Source organism: Amblyraja radiata, chromosome 5, assembly GCF_010909765.2.
Source record: "Amblyraja radiata isolate CabotCenter1 chromosome 5, sAmbRad1.1.pri, whole genome shotgun sequence".
In the NCBI taxonomy this organism is placed as follows: Eukaryota; Metazoa; Chordata; class Chondrichthyes; order Rajiformes; family Rajidae; genus Amblyraja; species Amblyraja radiata.
This window is the reverse complement of record NC_045960.1, coordinates 53,955,050-53,980,904: the sequence shown is the minus strand read 5'-3', so window position 1 is coordinate 53,980,904 and position 25,855 is coordinate 53,955,050. Positions and strand designations below refer to the sequence as shown.

General features: G+C 45.3%; 1 protein-coding gene across 1 annotated transcript in view; it reads right to left on the bottom strand.

Moving 5' to 3' along the window:
* Positions 1-24,973, bottom strand: part of c5h6orf58 (chromosome 5 C6orf58 homolog) — a 31,707-nt gene extending 6,734 nt beyond the window's left edge. Inside the window, exons 1-5 of the mRNA XM_033022052.1 lie at positions 24,646-24,973; positions 21,438-21,524; positions 9,307-9,491; positions 8,585-8,721; positions 4,914-5,152 (exon numbers count right to left, since the gene is read on the bottom strand). Coding sequence (XP_032877943.1) covers positions 4,914-5,152; positions 8,585-8,721; positions 9,307-9,491; positions 21,438-21,524; positions 24,646-24,973 — 976 coding nt within the window. The remainder of the gene's footprint in view (positions 1-4,913; positions 5,153-8,584; positions 8,722-9,306; positions 9,492-21,437; positions 21,525-24,645) is intronic.
* Positions 24,974-25,855: the final 882 nt, after the last annotated feature.

The following is a 25,855-nucleotide window of genomic DNA, read 5'->3' as shown; positions in this document are numbered from 1 at the left end:
AAAGGTGCTCTGAGAAGTTGAGGAGCAAGTTCTCAGCTAGTGACTTTTCTTCAGTTTGGAAGGGCATGCAAGAAATTACCAGCTATGAGGAAAGCCCCCCGCTCTTTGGACAATCGTCAGCTGACCAACGACCTGAATGATTTTTACTGCCGGTTTGAAAATCAGAAACGTAACGCTGGTACCCCCTCCCCGACAAACACAGCCAGACTCCAATCTGCAAAGAATGAATCCTACACCCACTCCTCCCCATTCACCACTTCACACCTACTTAAGGCAAGACTCCAGTATGAAAAAACTGGACCCTTTCCCACCCCGACCAACACTTCATACCCACTCACAGCCTGACCTCAGTCTGCAAAGACTGGGGCCTTCTACACCCACCCCTCTCCAATCACCACTTCACACCCAATTACACACACCCTCCTTGCTGAAGAACATCACTTCATCAACAATAAAAAATAGAGGAGATGGAGAGGCTTTTCCAAAGACAGAAAATCTGGAAATCTCCAGGACCTGACAATGTTTCCCCCTCTACTCTTAAGCTCTGTGCCAAACAGCTGGCACCGATCTACACAGACATTTTTAACCAGTCCCTGCAAACACGTACTGTCCCTGCCTGCTTCAAAGTCTCCACTTTTGTCCCTGTACCCAAAAAGGCAAGGATTACTTGCCTTAATGACTACAGGCCTGTGGCACTGACCTCTGTAGTCATGAAGAGCCTTGAAAGGCTTGTGCTGGCCAAGCTGAAAAATATCACAATCTCCCTGCTGGATCCTCTGCAGTTTGCATATCGGGCCAATAGATCTGTTGATGATGCAGTCAACCTGGGCCTGCACTTCATCCTCCAGCACCTAGTCCGCCAGGGGACCTATGTAAGGATTTTGTTTGTTGATTTTAGCTCTGTATTCAACACCATTGTGCCAGAGCTACTACACTCCAAATTTTCTGAGTTGACTGTGCCTGAACCCCTCTGTCGGTGGATCACCAGCTTCCAGACAGACAGGAAGCAGCATGTAAGGATGGGAAAGCACATCTCGGACCAGCAAACGCTCAGCATAGGAGCACCGCAAGGCTGCATACTCTCCCCTCTCCTCTACTCTCTCTACACCAACGACTGCACCTCCACAGACTCCTCTGTCAAGCTTCTCAAGTTTGCGGACGACACAACCCTGATTGGACTGATCCAGGATGGGGAGGAATCTGCCTACAGACAGGAAGTGTCAGAGCTGGCGTCCTGGTGCCATCGCAACAACCTGGAGCTCAGTGCTCTTAAGACAGTGAAATTGATTGTAGACTTTAGGAGAGTCCCCCCCCCCCTCACCCCACTCACCATCAACAACACCACAGTCACATCTGTGGAGTCTTTTAAGTTCCTGGGAACCATCATAGAAACATAGAAAATAGGCGCAGGAGGAGGCCATTCGGCCCTTCGAGCCAGCACCGCCATTCATTGTGATCATGGCTGATCGTCCCCTATCAATAACCCGTGCCTGCCTTCTCCCCACATTCCTTGACTCCACTAGCCCCTAGAGCTCTATCTAACTCTCTCTTAAATCCATCCAGTGACTTGGCCTCCACTGCCCTGTGGCAGGGAATTCCATAAATTCACAACTCTCTGGGTGAAAAAGTTTTTTCTCACCTAAATGATCCCCTTTATTCTAAGACTGTGGCCCCTGGTTCTGGACTCGCCCAACATTGGGAACATTCATCTCCAATGACCTTAAGTGGGGAGCTACCATCGACTCTACAGTCAAAAAGGCACAACAGAGGATGTACTTTCTTCGGCAGCTGAGGAAGCACAATCTGCCACAGCGGGTCAGTCAGGCAGGTTTTGCAGATAGTGAAGATGGTTGTGAAAGATTGCAGCAGGATCTGGATCAATTGGCCAGGTGGGCAGAGGAATGGTTGATGGTTGCATGGTTCCTTGAAGGTCGAGTCGCAGGTACATCAGGTGATCAAAAAGTATTTTGGCACTTTGACCTTCATCAGTCAGAGTAATGAGTGTAGAAGTTGGGAGGTCATGTTACAGTTGTATAAGGTGTTCGTGAAACCGCATTTAGAATATTGTGTTCAGTTCTGGGCACCATGTTATAGGAAATAGGTCAAACTGGAAAGAGTACAGAGAAGATTTACGAGGATGTTGCCAGGACTAGAGGGCCAGAGCTATAGGGAGAGGTTGAGTAGGCTGGGACTCTATTTCATGGAGCACAGGAGGATGAGGGATGATCTAATAGAGGTGTATAAAATCATGATTTGAATAGATCAGGTTGAGTCTTTTGCCCAGAGTAGGTGAATCGAGGAGCAGAGCAAGATTAAGGTGAAGGGGTAAAGGTATAATAGGAATCTGAGGGGTATATCTTTCACACAAAGGGTGGTAGGTGTATGGAACAAGCTGCCAGAGGAGGTAGTTGAGGCAGGGACTATCGCAACATTTAAGAAACAGTTAGACAGGTACATGGATCAAACGTGGGCAGGTGGGACTAGTGCATAGAAACATAGAAATTAGGTGCAGGAGTAGGCCATTCAGCCCTTCGAGCCTGCACCGCCATTCAATATGATCATGGCTGATCATTCAACTCAGTATCCCATCCCTGCCTTCTCTCCATACCCCCTGATCCCTTTAGCCACAAGGGCCACATCTAACTCCCTCTTAAATATAGCCAATGAACTGGCCTCAACTACCTTCTGTGGCAGAGAATTCCACAGATTCACCACTCTCTGTGTAAAAAATGATTTTCTCATCTCGGTCCTAAAAGACTTCCCTCTTATCCTTAAACTGTGCCCCGAGTTCTGGACTTCCCCAACATCGGGAATAATCTTCCTGCATCTACCCTTAAGAATTTTGTAAGTTTCTATAAGATCCTCCCTCAATCTTCTAAATTCTAGCGTGTACAAGCCGGGATGATGGGACATGCTGGGCCGAAGGGCCTGTTTCCACACTGTATCACTATGACTATCTATCTTTCCCTCTCAAACCCATTCTCCTGCCTTCTCCCCATTACCTCTGACACCCGTATCAATCAAGAATCTATCAATCTCCTCCTGAAAAATGTCCATTGACTTGGCCTCCACAGCTGTCTGTGGCAATGAATTCCACAGTTCACCACCCTCTGACTTAAGAAATTCCTGCTCATCTCCTTCCTAAAGGAACATCTTTTAATTCTGAGGCTGTGGCCACTGGTCCTAGACTCTCCCACTAGTGGAAACATCCTCTCCACATCCACTCCATCCAGGCTTTTACCATGCTGGGACAGACGGCAACAGCTTCACACCGTGTCCCAAAGCTTGTTTCCTGTCCTACATCACCCAAGGCAGCAGAGATGTTATAGGAGAGGGCAAGCACTCTCACAAAGTAGCTCACGATGGTTTGGGTAACATTCAGGAATGTCTATACATGTCACATCAGGAATATTACTGAAGAAGGGTCTTGACCCGATATATAATCTATACCTTTTCTCCACAGATGCTGCATGACCCACTGAGTTACTCCAGAACTCTGTGACATGTCACCTATCCATGTTCTCCACAGGTGCTGCCTGACTCACTGAGTTACTCCAGCACTCTGTGATACGTCACCTATCCATTTTCTCCACAGATGCTGCCTAACCCAATGAGTTACTCCATCACTTTGTGTCTATTTTCCCTTCACCCATCTGCCCAAGCCCACCCTCCCCCCTCCTTTCCTATGTTCCTTTCCACCCATAAACCTCTCTCTGCCTTTACATTTCACTCCTCTTTCAAATCTGCTCTACTTATCTACATGCATTTCTCTTCTTAACTTTTTAGTCATAGAATGATGCAGTGTGATGCAGAATGATGCCCTTCAGCCCAACTTGCCCACAACGACCAACATGTCCCATCTACACTAGTCCCACTCACACCTGTTTGGCTCATATCCATCTAAACCTGTCCTATCCATGTACGTGTCCAAATGTCTCTTAAACATTAGGATAGTCCCAGCCTTAACTACCTCCTCTGACAGCTTATTCCATACACCCATCACCCTTTGTGTGAAAAAGCTACCTCTCAGATTCCTGTTAATCTCTGAAATATTGGTCATAAATTTGGTGCAAAAATGCTCCAAAATAAGGCTCAGAATGCATCAGAGAGCATCTAAAAACCCAGAGCTTCCAGGGCACTTAGGTGGGCCCTGGACCCCAGCATCGAGGGACCACACTTCATGCTCGTGATGTGCGTAGCACGCATATTATTTCACATTCAAATTTTTGTAATCCTGTCATGCCACCCCCCATTTTGAAAAGCTTCGTACGGGCCTGTTTCAGTATAGTTCACAGGTTGCCATGGGTATATAACAAAGAGAATGGAAGTGACTGAGTATTGGAAGGAGCAATGCTTACTTCATTCCATTGCTCTTCTTCAAGTAACCACTGAGTGGCACTGCTGCATCAGAAGAAATAATTTAATGTCACTTTTATTCCTTTGTTCTTTAACATTTCTGCTGGATTAATTTCAAATGAATTTGGGGTATCCATATTTCTATTCTTAATCTTCAAGAGAAAAATATTTTTTACTCACACAGTCTTTCCATTTATTATCTTTTTGGAAAATGTCATTTTGCAATTCACAAAGCAACACAGAAAAGGCAAATTGTGTTGGAAGGAACTGTAGATGCTGGTTTACTCTGAAGTTAGCCACAACATTCTGGATTAACTATTTCTCTTTCCACAGATGCCGCTTGATCTATAGAGTATTTCCAGCATTTACTTGTTCTGTAGCTGCAAAAATACTTTAACTTGTTGGTATCCTTTGGAATGATGTTTTTTTTAATGTTTTAAAAACATTTGGAAAAAATATTTCTGTAAATATGAATTTATATTATCTGCACTTAAATGCATTTGGAAAAGAAACAACAGAAAACTGGTCAAGCAGTCATTCAGTCTTGAGCCACTCACCTGTCAATTGGTTTCCTTTGTATAAAATGTCAAGACCCACCAAGACTCTGTTCTCCTCTTTACTTAGGTCAGGAATAGATGGTGCCTTATCTCCAGCTAACAGCATCCGTTGAGGCAGAAATACTTGAAAGCTATTGGTTTGATTGAAGTTAGTGGGAAAATGAGTAAGAGCAATAAATTCTACTGCATTCGCCCAGCTGACACCAAACTGTGCTTCAGGAGGTGAAATGTACGCCAACCTGGTAAGACAACAAAACCAATAAAACATGCAAACCAAATCAAATCAATTGAATTTCCACTGCAGTTGTTTTCTATTTGGTAAGATTGATTTTTTTAGGATGTGCAAAGGACAGGGAAACATATAGGATAAAAATATGGATCATCCGAAAATCTCTGGGGATGATCAGATGGAGGAGAAAAAGTTAAAACACCGATCCTGTGTGTAGCAAATTCCGCTGCTCATTACTGAAAATATCTGAAAATCACAATTTGTTGCTGGCTTCCTGGCTACAAGCACATACCATATGTACATGTAGACTGATCCAGAAATTCCTTGGAACTAGCTGGAGTTTCTGAACCAAATAATCTTTCTTTAACACTAATGTAATGGGAACATAATCCATATCTCTGTGCTGAAATGTTGCTCGACACTATAGTAATTGCAAGAAGGGAAATGCTTCTTATCTGGAGTGGGGGTTGTTGACAGTCATACATTCATCATAAAGCTCGGTTCATGAAATCATATTTGAACTTTTGGCATCAGAGTCATACAGCATGGAAACCTGGGCCTATTGGCACAACTTGCTAGCACCAACCATCATGCCCCATCTACACAAGTCCCACCTTCCTGTGTTTGGCCGATCTCCCTCTAAACCTACCCTATCTATGTACCTATCCAAATAGTTTTAAACATTGTGATAGTACCTCAACTAACCCTCTGACAGCTCATTCCATACACCTACCACACTTTGTGTAAAATAAAAGTTGCCCCTCGGGTTCCTATTATATCTTTAGCTCCTCAACTTAAACCTATGCCCTCTGGATCTTGATTCCCCTACTCTTGGTAAAAGTCTCTGCATTTACCCTACCTATTTCTCCCATTATCTTGTACTGCTCTATCCTAGCCTGCTCAACCTCACCCCGTAAGCTCAGGCCATCGTCCTGGCAACATCCCTGTAAATCTCTGCAGCCTTTCCAGCTTAACAGCAACATTTTTGAGTGTGAAGTCTTAAAATGCATTCAAAACCATCTTCCAGAAGAGTCTGTTTGAGGGACATTCACTGTGGGGTGTTTAGTTCTCTTGTGGGGTATCTGCAGGGCTCATGTTGAGCCTGAACTGCACTGCTGCTTGGACTTTAGTAACTAGATAATCCCAGCAAACGTGCAGTTACAAATGTTTTGGATTGATGCTCATTTGCAGGGTATGTTAGGTTGGAAAAAAAGAGGAAAAGTAAAGTAGTATAAGACAAAAAAAAAAATAGGGTTGCCATTCTTGATTAAATGTACCTGGAAATCCATGGATTAGCTCCAGAGTCTCAGATAATCTACTCTGGACGCTGGAGATATGGGATGGAGTTCCAGGCCAGTGCACTCTGCACCCGATGTATTGTATGTTTTTTTCTGATTTCATCAGTAAGTGGGGACAGAAGGCTGTTGAAGTGAGAAGTTGAATATGGTGGTGAAGACTGGCCATTTGATTGCTGCACAATTTCAGAACATGTCCAGGGACTCCAACTGGGCCAGCCACTTTCCGGGCATTCACCCTCATGAAAGCAGATCTGAATTCTGTCACCAAGGTGAATGGGACAGGCCCAATGGGGGATGGTGAATGTCAAGATGGAGCTGCGTTTACCTGTTCAAAATGGACATAAAAGGCAAAGACATTTGGACAGGGACATGTATAGAGAAGGTTCAGAGTGATATTGGCCAAACGCATGCAGTTGGCCCTAGTGTAGATGGAGTACCTTGGTTGGCATGGGAAAGTTGGGCTGAAGGGCCTGTTTACATGCTACATGGCTCTTGGGCAGGCTCGTCCTGTATGTCAGGATGAGCCTGCCTAACATAGAGCTCAGTTTCTTGTATCCTGGTAACATTCTTGTCAAACTTCTCTGGAATCTTGCTAGTTTAATGGCTTCATTCCTATAGCAGGGTGACCAAACCTGAACACAATACTCCAAGTGCTGCCTCGCCAATGTCTTGTACAACAGTAACATAATGTCCCAACCTCTGTTCTGAGCTCCATGATTGATGAAGGCCAACATACCTAAAGTCGAGTTACAAGGAACTGCAGATGTTTATTAATTAAAGCTGTCTTCTCCACTCTCTCTGTCTGTGAAGCAATTTTCATGAAATTATGTACGTGTACTGCTAAATTCATCTGCTCTACAACAGTTCCTAGACCCTTATCATTCACCATGATGGTCCTGCCATAGTTTGACTTCCCAAAATGCCACATCTCAAGCCTATCTGAAGTAAACTTCATTTGCCATTCCTCGGCCCACTTGCCCAGGTACTCAAAATCCAGGCATAATTCTTGATAACCATCTTCACAGTCCATGGAACCACCTATTTCAGTTTCATCCTCAAATTTATTTATCATCCAAACCATTTATTTAGATGGCAGACAGCAGTAGGCCCAGCATCGATCCCTGAACCACATCATTAGTCACTGGCATCCAGTCCAAAAAGCAACCTTCCAACACCACCCTCTGCTTCCTACCATGAAGCCAATTCTGTATCCAGTTAGCTAGCTCTCCCTAGATCCCTTCCAGAGCAGCCTACCATGTGGAACCTTATTAAAGACCTTGCTGAAGTCCATACAGAATAAGTCTACGGCCATATTTCTGGGTTCAACATTTCATTCAACTTTCTGGGTTACATTTTCAAAACACGATCAAATATGTGAGACATAATCACCCATGCTGATCATGTTTGTAATCTTTGATCCCATGTTGAGTTATGGAACACATATTCATACTATTGGTAGGATTGCTTATTTGCAACTCATTATTATTGTCCAACTCCAATCCTGCCTTAACTCGTCCACCGCTTAAATACTTGACATCTCTTTTCTAATGATTGACCTCCCCCGCTCTACCCAACATGAACTCTAGGTTATTCAAACCCTGCTACTTTTGCCCTAAATTACACTGAGCATTTTGCTCTACAAACAACTTTCATTTGTATGGTATCCGTAATATAGCATAAAGATCGTAGAGTGCTTCACAAGGTTGTTATTAAATCAAAATTGACATTGAACCGCATCAGGGGAAAGTAGAAAGATTACATGAAGCTAGGTCAAAGTACAGGTTTTTAAAAGTATATTTAAGGAAGGAAGAGATATAAGGGTGCAGACGTTAAAGATGGAATGCTGGAACTTCCACACATGGCAGCTGAAGGTAAGATTGCCAGTGATGGAATTATTACATTTAGTGTGAGCAGAAGGACAGAACTAGAGTGGTTTGTAGAGCTGGAGGACTGTGCTTCCTGACATTAAGGATAATGAGGGCCTGGACGGCTTGGAAAACAAGGTTGGAAGTGCTAAAATTGGGGATCAGTGCAGCTCAGCATGCACAGTGCTGATGCATCAAGCAGGAAAAATTTGACATTGCATTGAGAGGAAGAAGAAAATTGAATTAAGACCGTAAAATGTGGGAAATACTTAAATTAACCTTTCAGAACATTGTGGAAGTGCAGCTTCAATCGATGCAACATGTGCCATCCACAGATGATGCCAAATATTATCCTCTTCCGATGACATAGTAGGTAATATCTCCATTTGGGAATATTCATTTGTTATTTTCAGTAACTGTCAAATACATAAATTAATTATTGAATACCAGGTTTTATAGTGTCATTTGTGCAGAATTAAACCGTTGTTTACAGAGCCTTGAGTGAATTGGCTTATTAGGCCACTTCAAGTTAATCTTGTAACTCAGGGTTTGGAGTTTGAAGTAAGGACCTTAAAGCCTAGCTCCTTTCTCCCTATACACACTAAGCATGACTAACTATCATTGCCTTGAACTTCCTACCGTGAACCCAAAGTAGGTATACTCGTAGAATAGAAAACATTTGTATCCTGACTGGTGTAGCAGTGAGCAAGGATCTACGAGACTTCTGACCTGCATGGTGATTTTTATTACCTCTGGGGTGTTCCCTGGATATATATGAACAACCAATCCAGCCTGTAACTGGAGGTGGGAAAGGGAAGAATGCTTCTCACTGGGCACTCATTTCACATCAAGAAACACACACAATGAAATACAACCTACAAGCAGTCTTCTTTCTAAACAGTATGCAAGTCATCATATGTCCACCTTTTCCTGTTTCCTATGGATATCAGTATAGCTATATGAATATGTGCAATATTCAAATAGTTTGTAAATCGGCATACCTGAAAGAAAGTTGTCCATGTGGCCATCATCGCAGGGTTCAGTACACGGCAGTCAGCTGCAGTGTAACAAAAATTATCCATGTATTCTTCGGGTTGCAAGACTTTTATTTCCAAAGGCCAATCCTCAAAGAAGCCTGCTTCTATTGCTCCCAAAAAGGGTATTGTAGCCAAGTAGTAATTCATACCTAATACAAAAATACATATCATAGAAACATAGAAACATAGAAATTAGGTGCAGGAGTAGGCCATTCGGCCCTTCGAGCCTGCACCGCCATTCAATATGATCATGGCTGATCATCCAACTCAGTATCCCGTAGCTGCCTTCTCTCCATACCCTCTGATCCCCTTAGCCACAAGGGCCACATCTAACTCCCTCTTAAATATAGCCAATGAACTGGCCTCGACTACCCTCTGTGGCAGGGAGTTCCAGAGATTCACCACTCTCTGTGTGAAAAAAGTTCTTCTCATCTCGGTTTTAAAGGATTTCCCCCTTATCCTTAAGCTGTGACCCCTTGTCCTGGACTTCCCCAACATCGGGAGCAATCTTCCTGCATCTAGCCTGTCCAACCCCTTAAGAATTTTGTAAGTTTCTATAAGATCCCCTCTCAATCTCCTAAATTCTAGAGAGTATAAACCAAGTCTATCCAGTCTTTCTTCATAAGACAGTCCTGACATCCCAGGAATCAGTCTGGTGAACCTTCTCTGCACTCCCTCTATGGCAATAATGTCCTTCCTCAGATTTGGAGACCAAAACTGTACGCAATACTCCAGGTGTGGTCTCACCAAGACCCTGTACAACTGCAGTAGAACCTCCCTGCTCCTATACTCAAATCCTTTTGCTATGAAAGCTAACATACCATTCGCTTTCTTCACTGCCTGCTGCACCTGCATGCCCACTTTCAATGACTGGTGTACCATGACACCAGGTCTCGCTGCATCTCCCCTTTTCCTAGTCGGCCACCATTTAGATAATCAAATTATATAAAGGCACATTGTGGTCCCTTAAGCTTGAAAAATATTCAGGTTAGTGGACAGCACTCATTACCCCATGCACAGTTATTATGAGTTGTTAAATTTTGCAATAAAAAAACAATCAACTCAAGTTCAAGTTTAATCCGATCAGTTTCCGAACTCAACTTGCTAATCCTCTAATCAATGCTCTGACTGATTAAGACGATTGTGCCAAATACCTTCTTCACTATCCTGTCTGTCTTGTCATTTTCAGGAAGTATATAATACAGTGTAGCAGCACCAAACGTGGTGAATAAAGGCAAGACGTCAGGCCGGTTCAAACAGTTGTGTATTCAGGTTCGACACGTTAGGTTGGTGCGCTAATTATATTAACATTGCTGCTGTAGCTGAGCGAGGTTGTTCTCTCGGGCTCAGCTACCGGTTGACTACTAAGGTCTTGAGGTGAGATAACCTTAAGTACCAGGACACTCCCTCTAGCCCATGACGTCACGTGCCCACCCTCGTAATGGCTTGTATACTCTGGAATTTAGATGAGAGGGGATCTTATTGAAACATATAAGATTATAAAGGGTTTGGACACGCTAGAGGCAGCAAACATGTTCCCGATGTTGGGGGAGTCCAGAACCAGGGGCCACAGTTTAAGAATAAGGGGTAAGCCATTTAGAACGGAGATGAGGAAACACTTTTTCACACAGAGAATTGTGAGTCTGTGGAATTCTCTGCCTCAGAGTGCGGTGGAGGCCGGTTCTCTAGATACTTTCAAGAGAGAGCTAGATCGGGCTCTTAAATATAGCGGAGTCAGGGGATATGGGGAGAAGGCAGGAACGGGTTACTGATTGGTGATGATCAACCATGATCACATTGAATGGCGGTGCTGGCTCAAAGGGCCGAATGGCCTACTCCTGCACCTATTGTCTATTGTCTATAAATTGCATTGCTTAACAAACTGCATGAAGACTGTATAAATTAAATCAGCTCTTAAGTAACTGCATTTGCCTCAAGAGTTTATTGAAAGTCCGGTGGAAAATATTTTGTAGGTTTTCCAGGACTCTTGGAAAATTGATTCAATTATACACAATTACAAGTTTTAATTAGCTACGTAAATCCCACAACTTTTAGCAGATCCATGTGCTGTTAGTATGCTGGTGTATATTAAATCAAACTAAAACAATTCTGATTGGTTAAAGTGTTTTATTTCAGCATTTTCAAAATATTGTTACTGAGAAAGTTAGATTGCATGAGATCCAGGGCGAGCTTGGTAACTGGATATAGAATTATCTACACAGTAAGAGGGTTGTGGTGGAAGTTTTTTTTAGTGACAGGAGGCCTGTGACTAGTACTGTGCTTCAGGGATCGTGCTGGGTCCATTACTGTTTGCCATCTATAACAATGATTTTGTGAGAATATACAAGACATGATCAGTAAGTTTGCAGATGACTCAAAGAAAAATGGTGGTATTGTAGACAATGAAGATAGATTGATTGATTATACCTTTAATAATCCTTTACAGGAAATTACAGTGCCACGACAGCTTCAAGACAGACATAACACCACACATTTCCTCAAATGGCTTCCATACTTAACAAGTTAAAATACAAGTTAAAATACAAGTTAAAATACAAGTTAAAATACAATTAATTAAAAAAAAGTGCAGTTATTTATGCGCATTATATAACCTTATAACAGCTGGTAAACAGGACTTCCTATGTCTCTCAGTTTTGCACATTGGTGCAATCAGCCTCTGACTGAAGATGCTGCTCTTGATCACCTTCAGGGCATGGAGTGGGTGAGTGGGGTTGGTCATTATTGAACCCAGTTTGTTCAGAGTTCTGGCCTCTGCCACCTGCTGGACCGTTCGTTGCTCAGCCCCGACCACTGAGCCGGCCTTCCTGATTAGCTTGTCCAGTCTGTTTTTGTCCGCTATGCGGGCGCCATCTCCCCAACAGGCCACAGCAAAAAACAGAGCACTGGCCACCACTGAATGGTAGACACTGCACAGTAGGGGTTGGCAGATGTTAAATGACCTTAGCCTCCTTAAAAAATACGGTCGGCTTTGTCCCTTCCTGTACACCGCCTCCATATGACACTTCCAGTCCAGCTCACTGTCAAGCTGCACCCCAAGGTACCTGTGGTTAGCGACCACCTCCACCTCAGTGCCCTTAATGGTGATTGGTGTTGCTTGAGTCCTCCTCCTCCCCCTCCTGAAGTCCACAACTATCTCCTTGTTTTTTTTGGTGTTAAGATGGAGGTTATTGTGTGCACTCCACTCCACAAAGTTACTTATTATGTCTCTATACTCCTCCTCATTGCCCCCTTTAATGAGGCCGACAACAGCTGTGTCATCCGAAAACTTCTGCAAAAAGCAGCTGTTGGTGTTATATTGGAGATCCGCTGTGTAGATGGTAAACAGGAACGGAGCCAGCACAGTTCCTTGTGGAGCCCCTGTGCTGCTCAAGATGGTGCCCGAGACACTGTTCTGTAGGCGCACGTACTGTGGTCTGAGGGAAAGGTAATCCAAACACCACAGTACCAGTGATGGATCCACTTTCATCTTCTCCATCTTCTCCCCTAGCAGTCGGGGCTGAATTGTGTTGAAGGCGCTTGAGAAGTCAAAAAATGTAATCCTTACAGATAGATATCAATAATTACAGCTGGATCTAGATCAGCTGGGCAAGTGAGCCAAGTGATGGCTAATGAAGTTTAATTCTGATAGGAGTGATAGGATAAATGATAAGAGCAGAATTAGGCCATTCCGCCCATCACGTCTACTCTGCCATTTAATCATGGCTGATCTATCTTTCCCTCAACCACATTCTCCTGCCTTCTCACCATCAATCTCCACTTTAAAAAATATCCATTGACGGCCTCCACAGCCTACTGTGGCAATGAATTCCATGGATTCACTACCCTCAGACTAAAGAAATTCCTCCTCATCTTGCTAAAGATATGATGTTTCTTTTATTCTGAGGCTATGGCCTCAGATCCTAGACTCTCCCACAGATAAGTGTGTGGTGTTGCATTTTGGGAAGTTGAATCAACGCAGGACCTTCGTGGTGAATGGCAGGGCCCAATGATATTGTTGAGAACTTCAATAGTCAATAGTCAATTTTATTTGCCACATACACATATAAGTGCAGTAAAATCTACATATAGATTGGGTGAATCAAATTGGCAGGGATGCTGAGGCAGAGGATTTCTTGGAATGTATGCGGGATAGTTTTCTAAACCAACATGTAGAGGAACCAACGAGAGAGCAGGCTATTCTAGACTGGGTATAGAGTAATGAGGAAGGGTTAGTTAGCAGTCTTGTGTGTGCCCCCTTGGGCAAGAGTGACCATAATATGGTTGAGTTTTTCATTAGGATGGAGAGTGACATAGTTAATTCAGAAACAATGGTTCTGAACTTAAAGAAAGGTAACTTTGAGGGTATGAGACGTGAATTGGCCAAGATTGACTGGCAATTAATTCTTAAAGGGTTGACAGTGGATATGCAATGGAAGGCATTTAAAGACTGCATCGATGAACTACAACAATTGTTCATCCCAGTTTGGCAAAAGAATAAATCAGGGAAGGTAGTGCATCTGTGGAAAACAAGGTAAATCAAGGATAGTATCAAAGTAAAAGATGAAGCGTACAAATTAGCCAGAAAAAGCAGCCTACCAGAGGACTGGGAGTAATTCAGAGACCAGCAGAAGAGGACAAATGGCTTAATTAGGAAAGGGAAAATAGATTATGAAAGAAAACTGGCAGGGAACATAAAAACTGACTGCAAAAGTTTTAATAGATACTAGACCAAGTGCAGACCCGTTGGGTCTGTTTCCCCAACGTGAGGTTGTGGGGGGGGAGGCGGCATGCAGCGTCACACACTAACTATTCCCCCCTCCCCCGCACTCACGTTAATTACCCCCCTTGATATTATATTAATATTATTAATTTGCTCCTTTTACCCCATAACCACCCTATCTACTGACACATAGCCCCCAACTTGCAGTCACATCTAGAGAGGGGGGGAGGGGGGGCGGGGGTAGAGAGTGAGGGCAGAGAGAGAAGGGGCAGAGACAGAGACAGAGACACAGAGAGAGGGGCAAGAGGGATAGGGGGGTGGAGAGGAGGAGAAGAGGGAGGGTGGGTGAGGGGGGAAAGGTGGGTCAGGAGGGGGGGGGGGGGAGGAGAGAGAGAGGGTGAGAGTGAGGGGGTGCTGAGAGGGGGGTGAGGGGGAGAGGTGGGGAGCAGGGAGGGGATAGAGTGGAGGGAAGAGGGCAGGGGGGGGTGGAGGGGAGGGGGGGGGGTGTGGGGGAGGGGGGGAGGGTGGCGGAGGGGATGGAGGGGAGAGAGAGGGGGGGAGAGAGGGGGGGAGAGAGGGGGGGAGAGAGGAGGGGGCAGGGAGGGGGGTGAGAGGGGGGGGGGGGGAGAGGGGGGGAGGAGGGAGGGAGGGGAGAGGGGAGGGGGAGGGAAACGGGAGGTAGGAGGGTGTGGGAGGAGGGGAGGGGCGGTTTAGGGGAGGGAAGGGGGGGAGGGGAGAGGAGGGGAGGGAGGAGGGGAGAAAAAAGAGGGGAGAGAGAGAGAGAGGGGGGGAGAGGGGGGGAGAGAGGAGGGAGGAGGGGGGAGAGGAGGGGAAGAGAGGAGGGGGGGAGAGGAGAGGGGGAGAGAGGAAAGAGGGGAGAGGAGAGGAGAGAGAGAGGGGGAGAGGGAGGAGAGGGAGAGAGAAGGGGGAGAGAGAGGAGAGGGGGGGGAGGGAGAGGGGGGAGAGAGGAGGAGGGGGGGGAGAGGGAGAGGGGAGGGGGAGAGGGAGAGGGAGAGAGAGGAAGAGAGGGGAGGGGAGGAGAGGAGAGGAGGGGAGGGGAGAGGAGAGGAGGGAGGGAAGAGGGGGGGAGGGAGGAGAGAGAGAGGGAGGAGGGAGAGGGAGGGGAGAGGAGGGGGGGGAGAGAGAGGAGGGGAGAGGGGGGGGAGAGAGGGGGGGAGAGATGGAAGGGGGGAGAGAGGAGGGGGAGGAGAGAGGAGGGGGAGAGGAGAGGGGTGGAGAGGATGAGAGGGGGGGGGGGGGGGGAGAGGAGAGGAGGGGAAAGAGAGAGAGAGAGAGAGAGTGCCTTTTTACTGCAACCCAAACCCAAACAACCATTTGCAGGCAATGCTTTTTTACCTCTAACCATATTTTCATTTTCAAACCAAATTAAGGGTACTCACAGTGCTGTAGACATTTGTTCAGTGTCATTCAGAGCTCAGAGTGATAGAGATTAATTGACAGAGCTCCATCTTGCAGAGATTAATTGAGGCACACCACTTCCTGGTTTTATAGTCCCTCCCTCCCCCCTGCCTCCAGCGGGGGCAGCAGAGAGAATGGGGAATTTTGTAAAAACATTAATATCTGTCATTTTTCATCGACAGGAAAAATCCTCGGCACACATGCGGCGGAGGGGGGCTCTGAGCGAGGTGGCCAAATATGACGGCCGTAGGTGGCGGCGTTCTCTCGGAAATCGCAGCACAGAAGGCCAAAAGCGGTCAAGAACAGAGATTTAGTAATATACTAGACCAAGTGCAGACCCGTTGGGTCTGTTTCCCCAACGGCGTTTGCGGGGGGGTGGGGGGTTGAGAAGAGGGGAGGGAGGGGAGAGGAGGAGGAGGAAACGGGATAGATTTGGGAGGGAAAGGAGAGCGGGGTAGGGGGTGAGAGATGGGGAGAGAGATTTCGGGGAGGGAAGATGGGGAAGATGGGGAGGAGGGAGAGGGGTGGGGGAGAGAGGGGAAAGAGTGGGGAGGGAGAGTGGAGAGGAAGGGGGAGGGAAGTGGAAGAGTGGGGAGGGAGGGAGCGGTAGGGGGAGTGATGTACCTGCCTTCTCTCCATAACCCCTGATCCCTTTAGCCAACGCAGCCGTTCCCTACCCGTAGCCCCCACTGGGGGGGGGGTGGGGGGCGGCATCACACACACTAACCACCCCCACACACAGAGTTGGAAAAGTGTATAAAGACCGTTCCCTACCTGTAGCCCCCAGCAGAGACGTGGTCGTCGAAGTCAGGTTCCGGCCGTCTTAAAATAGCGTATCTTGAAGTCGTCGAAGTCGGGTTCATCTCGGCAACGCGGGGGGGGGGGGGGGAGGGGGAGGGTGGCGGGGCGGCATCACACACACGAAGCATCCCCACACACAGAGCCTTAAAAGTGTAATGCCCCAACGCAGCCGTTGCCCACCCGCAGCCCCCACGGGAGACGTGGTCCTCGAAGTAGAGCCGTTCCCGAAAGGCCGTTTTTAAATGGCGTTGCGTGAGGTTGTGCTGCGGGCACCAGCAGCCGTTATGGTCGCTGGCCAGCAGGAGGCGACAAAATGAGTGAGGGGGGGGGGGGGGGTGGAGAAGGTTTTAATGAAAAAAATGGACATAAACATAACGAAATGTAATGAGGAGTGGATAGCTGGAAGGGAAAGTGAAACCTCTACCGAAATGGCTGCTTGTATGGGTGAGAAGCCAGTTTTTATTTCAAAAACTGGGGGGGGTGGGGGGGGGGGGAGGAGGCATTACACTTTTGCGTTGGGGCATTACACTTTTAAGTGGTGAAAGTTCTGACATAACAGGAATCAGCCTGGTGAACCTTCTCTGTAATCCCTCTCTATGGCAACAATGTCTTTGAGCATTGGGCATTGTGACATCACACGATGGAACGTTCAGCAGGGGCTGGGGCTGGTGAAGCTTCTGTGGGTGTGAAGCCAGTTTAGTTTTGAAATATTGGGGGGGGGGGGGGGGGGGTTAGGATTTGATTAAAAACGTACACTTAAACACGTCGAAATGTAATGAGGAACGGATACTTAGAAAGAAAAGTGAAATCTCTACCAAAATGGAAAAGATGTCGGCGATTCAGCGTTCCCCCTTATCCTTAAACTTTGACCCCTTGTTCTGGTCTTCCCCAACATCCGGAACAATCTTCCTGCATCTAGCCTGTCCAACCCCTTAAGAATTTTAAGCGTTTCTATAAGATACCCCCTCAATCTTCTAAAATCTAGTGAGTACAAGGCGAGTCTATCCAGTCTTTCTTCATTTGAAAGTTCTGACATTCCAGGAATCAGTCTGGTGAACCTTCTCTGTACTCCCTCTCTATGGCAACAATGTATTTGAGCATTGGGCATTGTGACATCACACGATGGAACGTTCACCATGGGCTTGGGCTCCTGCATAGGCATATGTAAATGAATCCATTCCGATTGGACATCTGTGAGCATTGGGCATTGTGACATCACACGATGGAACGTTCAGCAGGGGCTGGTGCTGAAGCTGAATCTATGAGTGAGAAGCCAGTTTAGTTTTGAAATATTTGGGGGGGGGGGGGGAAGGATTTGATTAAAAACGTGTACTTAAACACGACGGAATGTAATGAGGAGCGGATACTTAGAAAGAAAAGTGAAATCTCTACCGAAATGGAAAAGATGTCGGCGATTCTGCGTCTGGTTTCGGAGTTGCAGGGAATCAATGGAAGAAATGTGGCCGGAAGCCAGGCCGGAAGCCGTACATGTAAATGGATCCATTCCGATTGGACGTCCGCGAGCCTCGGGCATCGCGATTGGACGTCTGCGAGCATCGGGCATTGTGACATCGCACGGCGGGAACGAATCGAAAGGCAGGCAGGCAGCCGGACGGAGTTCCGTTTCGGAATCTGGGGCGAGAGTTTTATATAATAATAGATAGATATAAGATGTGAAGAGAAAGAGATTAGTTAAAACAAATGTAGGTCCCTTGCAGTCAGAAACAGGTGAATTGATCATGGGGAACAAGGATATGGTGGAACAATTGAATAACTACTTTGGTTCCGTCTTCACTAAGGAAGACATAAATAATCTGCCGGAAATAGCAGGGGACTGCATGTGGAGCTGAGTGAAATCCAGGTTAGTCGTGAAGTGGTGTTAGGTAAATTGAATGGATTAAAGGCCGATAAATCCCCAGGGCCAGATAGGCTGCAACCCAGAGTACTTAAGGAAGTAGCTCCAGAAATAGTGGATGCATTAGTGATAATTTTTCAAAACTCTTTATATTCTGGAGTAGTTCCTGAGGACTGAAGGGTAGCTAATGTAACCCCACTTTTTAAAAAGGGAGGGAGAGAGAAAATGGGGAATTGCAGACCAGTTAGTCTAACATCGGTAGTGGGGAAACTGCCAGAGTCAGTTATTAAAGATGGGATAGCAGCACATTTGGAAAGTGGTGAAATCATTGGACAAAGTCAGCATAGATTTACGAAAGGTAAATCATGTCTGACGAATCTTATAGAATTTTTCGAGGATGTAACTAGTAGAGTGGATAGGGGAGAACCAGTGGATGTGTTATATCTGGACTTTCAGAAGGCTTTCGACAAGGTTCCACATAAGAGATTAGTATACAAACTTAAAGCACATGGTATTGGGGGTTCAGTATTGATGTGGATAGAGAACTGGCTGGCAAACAGGAAGCAAAGAGTAGGAGTAAACGGGTCCTTTTCAGAATGGCAGGTAGTAACTAGTGGGGTACCGCAAGGCTCAGTGCTGGGACCACAGCTATTTACATTATATATTAATGATCTGGATGAGGGAATTGAATGCAACATCTCCAAGTTTGCGGATGACACGAAGCTGGGGGGCAGTGTTAGCTGTGAGGAGGATGCTAGGAGGCTGCAAGGTGACTTGGATAGGCTGGGTGAGTGGGCAAATGCATCGCAGATGCAGTATATTGTGGATAAATGTGAGGTTATCCACTTTGGTGGCAAAAACAGGAAAGCAGACTATTATCTAAATGGTGGCCGATTAGGAAAAGGGATTAGGAAAAGGGGAGATGCAACGAGACCTGGGTGTCATGGTACACCAGTCATTGAAAGTAGGCATGCAGGTGCAGCAGGCAGTGAAGAAAGCGAATGGTATGTTAGCATTCATAGCAAAAGGATTTGAGTATAGGAGCAGGGAGGTTCTACTGCAGTTGTACAGGGTCTTGGTGAGACCACACCTGGAGTATTGCGTACAGTTTTGGTCTCCAAATCTGAGGAAGGACATTATTGCCATAGAGGGAGTGCAGAGAAGGTTCACCAGACTGATTCCTGGGATGTCAGGACTTTCATATGAAGAAAGACTGGATAGACTCGGCTTGTACTTGCTAGAATTTAGGAGATTGAGGGGGGATCTTATGGAAACTTACAAAATTCTTAAGGGGTTGGGCAGGCTAGATGCAGGAAGATTGTTCTCGATGTTGGGGAAGTCCAGGACAAGGGGTCACAGTTTAAGGATAAGGGGGAAATCCTTTGGGACCGAGATGAGAAAAACATTTTTCACACAGAGAGTGGTGAATCTCTGGAACTCTCTGCCACAGAAGGTAGTTGAGGCCAGTTCATTGGCTATATTTAAGAGGGAGTTAGATGTGGCCCTTGTGGCTAAAGGGATCAGGGGGTATGGAGAGAAGGCAGGTACGGGATACTGAGTTGGATGATCAGCCATGATCATATTGAATGGCGGTGCAGGCTCGAAGGGCTGAATGGCCTACTCCTGCACCTATTTTCTACGTATCTATGTATCTAAAATGAATTTGCCAGCAGCGGTAAAAAAGAACACACAATACACAATAAGATTTAACACCATCATCCACCACAGCATTCTTCACTGTGGTGGAAGGCACAAAGTTCAGTCAATCCTCCTCCATTGTTCACCCATGGTCGGGACCATAAAACCCTCTGCAGTCGCCACTACGTATATGGCCGGATGTACTGGCCCTACCGGCTTGGAGGTCCCGAATCGGCGCTTTATTACCGGAGACCGCGGCTTCAGGATGTTGTAGGCCGGTCGGAGCTCTTCTCTGGTTATCCCCTACGGATGGTAAGTCCACGCCGTGGCCGCGGCTATAGGCTCCGCAGACCGCGGCTTCAGGATGTTATAGGCCGTGGACCGGTGATCGGAGCTCTTCCCTGGGAATCCTCCCGAGGGATCTCAGGCTCCGGACGCCGCATCCTCGGCTAGAAGCTCCATAGACCGCTGCTTCAGGATGTTACAGTCCGCGGGCCAACGATCGGAGCACTCCCTTCTGGCAGCCCCCGGCAGGGGCTCGCTCGCTCCGCGATGAAAAGTCCACGCTGCGCCCGCTGCTGAAACTCCGAGCCCGACTCTGGGAAAGGCCGCTCCAATCCATGGTGTTAGGCAGCGACATGGGAAAAGTCGCCTCCCGTGGAGGAGGCAACCGAAAGCGGTTCCCACCTTACCCCACCTCACCACCACCCACACAAGACACACCGAGAGACACTAAAACAATTTGGACACACTAAAAAAAACCCAAAAGAGTAGAAATAACGAACGCGCTGCTGGCAGGGCAGCCGTCTCGCAGCGCCCCCACCGACCCACTGACTAGTTTCATGAGGACTAGTGGTCCATTCCTTCCACGCTGTCAGGTGGGTTGTTTCTACCTGTGGTCAGAGTTATGGATAGTGATGCATGATTCTAGGCATTGGCTGAAAGTATGATCTTGTGCATCTCTTCCACTTTCAGCTCAAATCCCCAGATATTATTGGGGAATATTTGACAGGTTTGACTTGGCTGGTTGTATATCATTATGTCTGAATTCAATATCTGGATTAATGGCTGTTATGTGAATTTAGTTTAATCAAGTCACAATCCATGCTGCTCTTCAGGAAAAGGAATTTCCACCTTTACACTGACAATTCCACACCACGTCAGCACATCTTTATATCCAAACTGTTTAAGAAGGAACTGCAGATGCTGGAAAATCGAAGGTACACAAAAATGCTGGAGAAACTCAGTGAGTGCAGCAGCATCTATGGAGCGAAGGAAATAGGCAACGTTTCGGGCCAAAACCCTTCTTCAGTCTGAAGAAGGGTTTTGGCCCAAAACGTTGCCTATTTCATTCGCTGCATAGATGCTGCTGCACTCGCTGAGTTTCTCCAGCATTTTTGTGTACCTTTATATCCAAACTGCTTGGGTGTTTATCCAACAAATATAGAACCATTCAGAACTATACTGATTCAACTTCTGTGAGCAATTTAAAAGTAACAAATTGCTTAAGAGTCATAGAAACATATATGCACACACCAAATTCTTAACTAATTCTAGCAATGCAGTTGCTCAAGAAATCATCTAAGAACTGTCTTAGCATCACTGAGTAATCAATTCTTCCACATACTGTACATCTGCAGTCAACACATATATATTACTTACAAGACCACCAACTTCTTGTCGAGATGCACAGTGGGTCACCAGCTTGTTGGCCACAGGATGATCCCTTGGATGGATCAGCTAATCGACCTAACAAGGCAAACATTCAATGGTGTCATTAAATAAGTGTATTTCTAACCATTATCTTTAAAATGAAGGAACAATCATACAAATATTTTATCTGTTTCATGAAAATGCAAACAGTAAAGCATTCACAATTTTTGAGACTTGGTTTTAAATAACAGAGTGGTTTCCTTATCTTTGAGCCGTTTGCAAAAGCTCCTGAATGAGTGCCCAGATAAAGTCTACTTTTTGGCACAATATAATCTAACAAAAGTGTCTATTGGCATCTCATAAACATGTTATGTTCTATAATTAGAGATTATAATGCCAGCTGTATAATTTCGTTGCTCTCTTTCTATAGATGACTGACTTAGTTTGGTAAAAATGCACGCTTCAGGTATGGTGTTATATTTTGCTGAAGCAGATTCAAAGTGTTTGGCAATCTATTGTTTTACATAGTTAGAGAAAGTGCAAAAGTCCTACATGGTTCAATTTTGTTTGAATTACTATTTAAAAATAAAATTAATCTTTGCTAAATAAAAAAGAACACCAGTTCATACAAACTATTTGTGCACTAACTAATTTGATGTTAGCCCATATGGACCAATATGACAAAACTGCTGAATAGCCAGTTTGTGCTAAAATAATTTATCACAGTTGAAGGAGCAGGTCCTACCAACTAAAGAGGTAAAACTACCTGATAGAATTTCTATGTAGTTACTTATTACCGTTGACAACGATTGCATACAAATATGTGTAAACACTGGAGAAATGAACTTTGTGAAATCCTTTTCAAGCAGATGTTTTCCAAGATTTGTGCTCATTTTGTGATTAGCCAGAAAGGGAAAATGAGGTGGTGGGATAGATGTGATATCACATCTTTGCCCATAAAATCCCTGTGAAATGTACCTCCTGATGGATTATTACGGGAGTCGGGCGTTATGGGGAGAAGGTAGAAGAATGGGTTTGAAAGGGAAAGATAGATCGGCCATGATTGAATGACCTGATGGGCAGAATGGCCTAATTCTGCTCCTAGAACTTATGAACTTATGAACTCCTGATGGAATGGTGGTGCCTGGGAGCAACTGCTGAAATTCTGAGCCTACTTACAGGATTGGAAACCGTTATGTTCTAGATTATAATAGAACAATCCAGTGGTATTAAGAGGCAGAATGAAAAAAAATTATTTGATTTCTTTGACTTTCCATTCTCCAATCACCTGCTCGGGGACAAATATTAAATAACTCAGAAATGCTAGTCTGGAATCAGTTGCAATTGCAATTGTAAATATGTTTGGTTGAATTTGCTATCAGATAAAGCTTTCCCATGGATTACTGACCAAGATAATGTTTTTATATTATTCTATCCAAAATTTGATGACTGATGCAGCAATGTTGTTTGAGGTAGCTGGTTTCCTTTTTGTCAGCTATTGGCATTAATCACGGCATATAATTGTCCTGCAAAAAACAGGAACATTACTGTGTCCTAGAGGATGTAGCGATAATATCTCCAGTAGGATCTAAATCAATTACAGATATGAGCAGAGAAATGGCAGATGATGTTCAACTGAGTAGGTGTGAGGTGCTGCACTTTGGGAGATCGAATGTAAGGGAAATATAGATCGTTAATGGCAAATTCCTCAGCAGCTTTACAGAGGAATTTTAAGGTCCAAATCCATAGCACCCTGACAGCAGCAACACATGAATATGGTAAAGAAGGTAAATTCTATGTTTGCCTTCAAAGGTCAGGGCATTGAGTCCAAGAGTTAAGGGCCTGTCCCACGAGCATGTGACTCCATGCAGCAAACGCGACCTAAAGGGCCTGTCCCACGAGCATGCAACTCTATGCGGCAAACGTGACCTAACGTGGTCGCTTGAGCCGTATGGCCTTGCGGGGCTGGTCCCACTTCGATCGCCGGAACCGTATGGAGTTGTGCGGAGCTGGTATCGACATCGCGTGGGGCTCCGAAAAACTGACCGTGTTCAAAAATTCCGCGCGGCAACGGCCTGCCGGCCCGCAGCCACCTCAACGCCATACGTCACACGCAAACTTCCCGCGGACTTCGCTCGAACTTCATGTCACTCACTCGACCTCCGCGCGGCCCCCGCTTCTGGTTTGGTCGCGCTTGCCGCATGCTCGTGGGACAGGCCCTTAAGTCATGTTGCAGCTTTAAAAGAATTGTTTAGGATTAGTGTGTGCAACCATGGCCATTCCATAATATGAAGGGTGTGGAGGGTTTGCAGAAAGGATTTACCAAAATGCTGCCTGGATTAGAAGGTATTAACTATAAGGAGTTTGGACAAACTAGTATTGAGATGGGAGCTGATAAAATTTTACAAAATTATAGGAGACATAGAAAAGGTCAGAACCTTTTTTCAAATTACAAATCATAGAATGCATAACTTTAAGATAAGAGGGGGAAAGTTTAAAGGAGAAGATGCGGCACAGTGGCAGAGCCGTTACCTCACAGCACCAGAGACCTGGGTTTGACCCCCATCGTCGGGTGCTACTGTGTGGAGTTTGCATGGTCTTCCTGTAATCATGTGGATTTCCTCCCATATCCCAAAGACATGCAGGTTTGTAGATTATTTGGCCTCTGTAAATGATCTTTAGTATGTAGGGAGTTGATGTGAAAGTGCAATAACATAGAACCAGTGTGAACGGGTGATCGATGGTCAGCATAGACCTGGTGCGCTGAAGGGCCTGTTTCCATGCTGTATCTCTAAATTCACAAAAAGTAAATCCAAAAGGCGGGCAAGTTTTTTACACAGAGAGTGGAAAGAGCCTGGAAAGTGCTGCCAGAAATGGTGACGGAGCCAGATACAATAGTGGCGCCTTGGATACATAGAAAGGCACATGGATATACAGGGAACAGTGGAACAATTCCTCATCAGGGGCAGGCAGAAGGGGGTGATTTAACATGGCATCATTTTGGCACATTGGGGGCCTTATGGCCTGTTCCTGTGCTGTACTCTTCCATGTTCTATAAAACCGTAAACTATACGCACAAGCCGCTCTTATCCACGATATATCCATATTTTGAATATAAAACTATATTCTTTAAATAACAATCGTTAATGCACCAGTCATTAACATTACCTTAAGGAACAGGAATTGGACACAAGATCACTTGCAATTAATCTCATACCTGTATTAAACTGCCAGCCATGTTGCAGTGGCAGCCCCCATAACACATTTCCAGTGTTGCTGGGACCAAAATTGCTCATGTACTTAGCCGTGACACTCAGTAATGTTTTATACATTCCCATTCGTTCGAGGTAATTCCAAGGATTGATCACAGTCTTGTTATTGATGGTATCAAATTCACCCAGTGAATCAGGAACATCATCCCAAAGTGGTGGGTATTTATTATCTCCTCCCACTCTCTCCTGTCCATGTGCAGTCAGACGATTTGCCAGTTGTGAAGTAAGAAGCACAATGGCAAATGTTTCACAAGCTAAAATAAATCCTGCCATTTTAGATGGCTTTGCAGAGAAGCCTGAATTCCCTTTATATATACTCCAAGGTCTCCTCTGCAGACGTGGACATAGAGTTATCAGATAACCAGACTGGTTCACAAGTGTTTCATTTCCCAGCGATTGTAATAGTTTTCAGCCAAAATCACGTGAGAGCTTAATTAATCAAAATCCACACATGAAATATATGAATCATTGTTGAACATGGGTGGACTATGGTAGACTGAAGGTGATCAATGCTATGCTTTCATTTAAGAAGGGCTGCAAAAGTAAATGTGGAACTAAAGACAGTTAGCCTAACATCCGTGGTAGGGAAGTTACTCTTCCATGTTCTATAAAACCGTAAACTATACGCACAAGCCGCTCTTATCCACGATATATCCATATTTTGAATATAAAACTATATTCTTTAAATAACAATCGTTAATGCACCAGTCATTAACATTACCTTAAGGAACAGCAATTGGACACAAGATCACTTGCAATTAATCTCATACCTGTATTCGAGAGGATTCTGAGGGATAAGATATACATACATTTGGGATAAATGCTGTAAAGATACTCTCTCTGTCTCTCTCTCTGTCTGTCTGTCTCTCTTTTTTTTTTTTTTTAATTCCAAGACTTTATTCAACACAACAGATGATACAACAGATCAAGTCATAAACGAAAAAAGAAATTACACTATATCAAGTGTCATTATAATACAACATTACAATCATTGTTCACAATACTCTCAACCCCACGCGGTGACCAGCGCCCACGGAAGACCTCCAAAATCCCCGTGGACACCGCGTGTTCCCTCTCCAGGGACACGCGTGCACGGACGTAGGCCCGAAAGAGGGGCAGGCAGCCGGCTCTAGCCTGACCATCGACCGCCTGCTG